The sequence below is a fragment of the Callorhinus ursinus genome, unplaced genomic scaffold (assembly GCF_003265705.2).
Source record: "Callorhinus ursinus isolate GAN/ISIS: 27379988/994484 unplaced genomic scaffold, GSC_fseal_2.0 scaffold37, whole genome shotgun sequence".
Classification (NCBI taxonomy): Eukaryota; Metazoa; Chordata; class Mammalia; order Carnivora; family Otariidae; genus Callorhinus; species Callorhinus ursinus.
The window spans coordinates 6,936,624-6,943,887 of NW_027397099.1; the positions used below are offsets into that span (position 1 = coordinate 6,936,624).

Here is a 7,264-nt window from a genome sequence, read left to right on the forward strand (position 1 = left end):
GCACAATTCACAGCGCTCACTATAGCACTTACCCACCCCAGTGTCTATCACCCAGCCACCCCATCCCTCCCACCCCACCCCCACTCCAGCAACCCTCAGTTTCCTGAGATTAAGAATTCCTCATATCAGTGAGGTCATATGATACATGTCTTTCTCTGATTGACTTATTTCATTCAGCATAACACCCTACAGTTCCATCCACATTGTTGCAAATGGCAAGATCTCATTTCTTTTGATGGCTGCATTATATTCCATTGTATGTATATATATATATATATACCACATCTTCTTTATCCATTCATCTGTCGATGGACATCTTGGCTCTTTCCACAGTTTGGCTATTGTGGACATGGCTGCTATAAACATCGGGGTGCACGTACCCCTTCAGATCCCTACATTTGTATCTTTGGGGTAAATACCCAGTAGTGCAATTGCTGGATCGTATGGTAGCTCTATTTTCAACTGCCATATAATTTTAATTGGCCATTTTCACTTCCAAAGCCTTAAAAGAAGTTTCAAATTTACTTTTTTAAGATTTTGTGGGGGAGGGCACCTGGGTGGCTCAGTTGGTTAACCATCTGCCTTCAGCTCGGGTCATGATCTCAGGTCTGGGATCAAGCCCACATTGGGCTCCCTGCTCAGCAGGAAGCCTGCTTCTCCCTCTCCCAGCTTCTCCCCCTGCTTGTGCGCTCTCTCTCTCTCTCTCTGACAAATAAATAAAATCTTAAAAAAAAAAAAGATTTTTTTTTTTTTTAAGTAGTCTCTACATCCAACGTGGGGCTTGAACTCAAAACCCTGAGATCAAGAGTCCCATGCTCTGCTGACTGAGCCAGCCAGGTGCCCCTTGAATTTACTTTTTATATCTGGGTCTTTTTCTAATTAAAAGTTCTGCATGCAAATTAAAATTACATACAGTACTCCTATAGGGCAGCCCACTTTTTTGAAATATTTCCTGTAGAAACTGTTAGAAAATCGTAACTTTTCCATAGAAACATGTTGCACTTGGAAAACTTGCTTTTGACAAGGAGTTGGCATCAAGTTAATAATGGATTTTTTTCAACAACATGACTTAAAAGCAAATATATAACAACTAAAAATATTCTATAATCATTTTACATAGTAAACTCATTTGCACGGCCTCATGAAATGTACATAATTATGGTTATACATTGATACTACAGAGGGATCCTAAATACTATTTTTTTAAAAGGTTTATTTTGAGAGAGTGAGAATAAGAGAGAGAGAGTACATGAGAGGGGGGAGGGTTAGAGGGAGAAGCAGGCTCCTCGCTGAGCAGGAAGCCCGATGTAGTACTCAATCCCAGGACTCCAGGATCATGACCTGATCTGAAGGCAGTTGCCCAACCAACTGAGCCACCCAGGAGCCCCGGATCCTAAATACTATTAAGTGATGTCCAGCTCATAAATACATACACCTTTTTTGTAGGTTAGAATTCCTTTAGCTAAAAGCAAATAGTTAATAATTTGGCCTGCTTTTTTTTTTAGAATTTATAAAGACATCTTGAGGAGGTATGGAGTAAATTGGTCTTACACAAGCAGGCTTTCACAAGCAGGCTAGGAATTTTGGATATGTTGCCATTTCCCCCCCCCCCCTTGATTTCCCTTTCTTTTTGAGAGACATTTATGACCATTTGTTTGGCTGTAGGTTACATTCAAATTTGAAATCATTCTTTTGAGAAGAGACCATTGCAGCATCTCAGCATTTAAAGAGCCTTGGCTGTCGTTCAGAATGGACTGGTATCTTGAGAGGGTTTGAAAAACAAGGGTCTCTAGAATTGAGCCTTCTTGCCTCCTTTCCCCTACTCTTTCCTAATACCCGATCAATATTGAGAAGAGCACTAAAGAAGTCACAGAAGGGAGCCCTGTGGGGTAGAGCTGCTTCTTCCTTCTAGGCTCCCCGTATTCGGCTGCAGAAACCTTTGAGGAATTGGGCACAGATGTAGGAGTCAGTGAGATGTCAGCTTCATTAGAAAAGTGGGAATTGGCTGTGATCAACTTCCAGATGCCTGTATCCTGAACGTTATAATAACCTGTCCCGTCCTGATTATGAGTTCAAATCATTTAGCAAGTGAAGTTGAAATCATGTATTTCTTGGATAACAGTAGTTTTCCAGTAGACCCAAAAGGAAAGAGTAACTTCATTGATAAGTTTTTTTGTTTTTAAAGATTTTATTTATTTATTTGAGAAAAAGAGAGAGCACAAGCAGGGGGAGCGGCAAAGGGAGAGGGAGATGTGGGGCTCTATCCCAGGACTCTGGGATCATGACCTGAGCCAAAGGCAGACGCTTAACCGGCTGAGCCAGCCAAGCGCCCCCATTGATAAGTTTTCAAACACTTTTTACCGATAGGTTTTATCTTTCAACAAGTATTTATTGATCCTCTCCTATGTGTCAGGTACTGTTTTAGGCATTGGGATATGATAGTGACCAAAACAGACAAGAATTCTTATCTTCATGGATCTTGCGTTCTAAGTAATACCATTAAGTAATAATCACACATTATTTTTATTGATTTCTCAGCCTTCAGATAGGATTTTTATTTCTGTTTTGAAAGATCTGAACTATGGCTCCTGTCCTAGGAGAGGTAGACAAATGGCTAACAGTCTTGACCTGCAAGGGCAAGATTTTCTAAGGTTGTCCCAGCACACCTATTTCAAGTCCTCCTAAAGTAAAGAGTAGCCTTAAGTGGAAATACAAAAAAAGTCCTCCATATCAGCATCTATCTACAATGATACCATGAATCAGCAATGAATGAAAAAGCTTAAAAGAAAACTATTTCCTAGTAATCATCACCAGAAGACATTTATGTTATTAACACCAACTGTTTATTCTTTCTGTTGTAGAAAGTATCCCTAAAAGCCAGATAGTTGAAAACTTCCTTCCCCCCTTGTGCAGCCTATTTTTTTAGTTTTAATCAAGCTGAACACCCATATAGGTAGTGAATGTGCTTTTTAAAATGAATTTCAAAAAAGACCCTTATTCTTTAAAAATATTTATCAGGCCTGTTAAGTAAAGTAACAAGTGTTGATATTCTTTTTTATTCTATGAAGTAATGGAGCCCTTTGGGAAGACTGTGTCTGTGAGATAGGTAAGCTCTTTGTTAATTGTCCTCACAGGAATGTTGAGAGAATTAACAGTCAAATGTTTATAAATTCTTGTGTTTCTTGATTGAAAGGTGTTGCAAGTATTATTACAATAGGATTAAGTTACAGTTATTGAAGAATTCAGAGTGATAAGGCCTAGCTTCATAGGAGGCACTCAGTTTTTAAAATTGACATGGATTTCTCCATGATGAGTAGCGCAGGCATGAAGCTTTCTCACTATATAGTTCATATCCTTAGAATAAGTTAAGCACTTATTTGGGTCTCAAGAAGATCCCTTTTTTCAGCAAGTACTAATATATTCTACAATTCTTCTTAATTACAGAAAAAAGAAGAATTCGTAAAAACTTTACCGAAGAAGAAGTAAATTACCTTTTCAATGGAGTTAAGAAAATGGGAAATCACTGGAATTTAATTTTGTGGTCTTTCCCCTTTCAGCAAGGACGGAAGGCTGTGGACCTTGCTCACAAATACCACAAGCTGACCAAACGTCCCAAGTGTGCAGCTCCTTGATCGGAATACTTGTCAGCTTTTAGTTTGAACTCTTAAAATACAATGCCTTGAGAAAACACAATTTAAAATACTCTTCTGAACTCTCATGAAGCAGGGAATCTAAAAACAGGAATACTGTTCTAATTACATACTTTTTGTGACACTTTGTCTCATCGAATTATTAATTTATAAAACAATACATTTTTAATGTGTGATTAGTAAGACAAAATTCCTTTATAAGGTCAAACATTCATTTAGGAATATGCTTTTATTTTTCCTTAAGCTTACCTGTGTTCCTTAAGAGGAACACAGGTCAGAGAAAAAAAATGATCAGGCTTTAAACATTATTTGACATTATATTGTAATGGATACCATGTGAGACATTTGGATTTTAGTATATTCTTACCCAGTGAAAGTTCTTCCCCGGAACTTAGAATAGTTTCCCAAGCTGTTCAAGTGAAGTTCCCACACATTAAATCAATGTCTGACATTTTGTTAACTAAAATGTTCCTCTTCTAAAGGCTGATTATGTAGTTCCTTTGAATACTCCCAAATTCTATGGTCAGGTTCACTTCTTTTTGGTGTATGTTTATTTGTTTTGCTTTTCAAAAACTGAGAACATTTTTTTGTTCATTTTTAAGTTAGTTTTCTTCTAGTGGAAAACCAAACTATTTGATCTCAATTTTCTATTTTTCTTATTTTTATATTTCTATCATGATCCCCAAAGGATGCTGTTGCAGCCTTTATTATACTTAAAATGCTATTGCTGTGGCAAGGTGATTAAGTATCAGGGCCTGAAACCTCACGTGTACTTATATAGCCATTGGCTCACTGCTTCATGTCATTGTAGATTTCTTCAGTCCCAGAAGTTATTTCCCTGTAAGTTTGTATTCTTTGACCTTTTCACATCATGACTCTCTCTACTTTGATAAACTCAAGAGTTTTTATTAAATTTTTAATTTTCTGATCCATAGTGAAAATTCCAGAGAGCCAATATGCAGAAAATTTTCTATTTACCAAAATTTCCTTTAAAGGAAAGAATAATTTACAATTAGGAAAATTCCTTAAAGCATTTAAAGTGTGAATGAATCTAGTCCATTATCTGTCAGTATTTCCTAAGCACTATGGAGATTATTTAAGTAGTCTGGTTGGTTATTTCGATTTGTACTTCTCAAGATTTATGCAAGTTATTTTGGGTCAAAAGGGAAAACATTTTGTCTGTTGTTTAAGCCTTACCAGTTTAGATAATCAGAAGTTATTTCTTAATATTGTTCAAATACAACATAAACATATTTTTCCACTTCACTTGGGTCTCAGGTAATAGTTCTTTTATTTTTTTTTATTTTTAAAAAGATTTTATTTATTTGACAGAGAGAGAGACAGTGAGAGAGGGAACACAAGCAGGAAGAGTGGGAGAAGGAGAAGCAGACTCTCCACTGAGCAGGGAGCCCGACACGGGGCTCGATCCCAGGACTCTGGGATCATGACCTGAGCCGAAGGCAGACCCTTAACAACTGAGCCACCCGGGTGCCACGATAGTTCTTTTACTGATTGGAAATTATGTATGTAACAGAAAAATCAAACACTGCTTTAGGGAAGCATCCCCAGAAATATGACATACTGTAGCTTAGACACTGATTTGTGTCAGTTATTGAGGCTATATTTAAATTAACTAATATTGGGGCACCTGAGTGGCTCAGTTGGTTGAGTGTCTGACTCTTGGTTTCAGCTCAGGTCATGATCTCAGGGTTTGTGAGATCGAGACCCTCATTGGCTCCGTGCTGGGCATGGAGCCTGCTTAAGATTCTCTCTATACTTCTGCCTCTCCCCCCCAAATAATAATAATAAAAAGAAAAGAAAATAACCAATACTCTATTGCCTTCTGAAATACTGAAATTTTGTCCTAACCCTTGACTAACTTGGTTAACACGAGCTGCTCTTTTTCCTTCAAATGGAAATATTTGGTAATAAAATAAATGACATATCAAAAAGAAAGACAAAGAATGATGACAGAGAACTGTATGGCTTTAGGAATTCAGACCTGGCCAAATCAACTGGGAATAAAAAATGATCTTAATAATGACAGACCTTTGGAGTTGGAACTGACCTCAGTTATAGTTTGCTGCCAGAGGCATGAACTGCTGTACCTGGCCATTGGTGGCTCTCCTTAATTTTACAAAAATCCTCGGAAACATGGAGTTTACTACTTAGGGTAATAATTGATGGTCATTTCTTTCTTACATTAAAATGAAATGTGCTTTCCTCAAGCACCTTTTGTAGAACCACAAAAGTTGAATTCCTTTTCCACAGGCCAGCTTTGAGAAAGGCAAAGATAGATATCCATCACTTTCCCCTTTTCCCTCTACATGCTTTATCCTTCATGCTGATAAGTCCCAGTTACTTCCGCAGAACAGTGTCATGTCTCCTATGAACTTAGTCACTGACCACTGGACACTTCTTTTTTTAAGATTTTATTTATTTATTTGACAGAGAGGGAACACAAGCAGGGGGAGTGGGAGAGGGAGAAGCAGGCTTCCTGCGGAGCAGGGAGCCCAATGCGGGGCTCGATCCCAGGACCCTGGGATCATGACCTGAGCCCAAGGCACACGGTTAACGACTGAGCCACCCAGGCGCCCCATCTTGCTAGATTTAATCTGCACCCAGTTTGTCATCCAGTATATTAGGCATCCCTTCCTGCTTCAGGTCATCCACAGCGTGAGTGTGCTGCTGCTTTCTCATCCAAGTCACTGATGGCAACTTGAGTTGGCTGGGCCAGGATGAGAGGTTGGGCAGGCTCCTAGCAGCCTCTGGTTGTCTCTGCTCATTGGCCCCCTCTGGGCCTGGTCTTTAACTTGCCTCAATGCTATCATTCAGCTTACATTTTTCACTTTCTTGTCTATGATGTGAATTGTCAGATGCCCTGTTGAAAACTGCATTTGCTGTGTCTGCAACATCCTCCTGCCTGGTATTCCTGCAAAAAAGAAAAAGACTGTAAATCTAGTCCTATCTTTTCCTTTTCCAACTGGTCACATTAGAGAATTTTACCTAGGGCTGATAAGTTCACTGGTCTGTAGTTTTAAACTCCATCTTCTGTCCTGTGAAAATTCAGATTTATGACTTGTAGCACTTTCAGACTTCCAAGGGTGTAACTCCTAATGGGTTTTCACTTTCATTGTCTTATTTGAACCTTACATTCAGGTTGGCAGATGCTATGCCCATTTGTTGGATCCTGTAACTCTTGCTGGTAACATTTGGCAGAGCCGGATCAGAATTCTGCTTTGAAACTCATGTAGGTGGTTGCTTTTCCGCCATATCCCACTTCCTTGTGATATTTAGAAATGCCTTATAAAGTGAGCTGTTTGAAGATAGCAAGATCCCTCAGAGGCCACACCTAAAGTTAAGCTGGATAGGTGAATTGTACTTGTTTTTTCCCCATTACTTTATTTCCCCTTGTCGCTTCTTGACCTTTATCCTTTACATCTTTTTCATTCCTTCAACCCCCCACCCCAAGAAAGGAAATTAAAGCCGCCTATTCTGGTGTGAAATGCTGGCTCCCTGGAAATACCATTTAAAAAAAAACCCGTTTGGGCGCCTGGGTGGCTCAGTTGGTTAAGCGACTGCCTTCGGCTCAGGTCATGATCCTGGAGTCCCGG

The 7,264-nt window shown here is 39.0% G+C and overlaps 1 protein-coding gene across 10 annotated transcripts in view; it reads left to right on the forward strand.

Annotated features, from left to right (window-relative positions):
* The window catches only part of TERB1 (telomere repeat binding bouquet formation protein 1), a 46,551-nt gene extending 41,635 nt beyond the window's left edge, over positions 1-4,916 (forward strand). For 9 of the 10 annotated variants that reach the window (XM_073879995.1, XM_073879991.1, XM_073879990.1 and 6 more), the window contains one exon: positions 3,445-4,916. In XM_073879995.1, coding sequence (XP_073736096.1) covers positions 3,445-3,632 — 188 coding nt within the window. In that variant the 3' untranslated portion in view covers positions 3,633-4,916. Of the gene's footprint in view, positions 1-3,068; positions 3,107-3,444 lie in introns of all 10 variants that reach the window. The other variant, XM_073879997.1, reaches the window with a different exon arrangement.
* Positions 4,917-7,264: the final 2,348 nt, after the last annotated feature.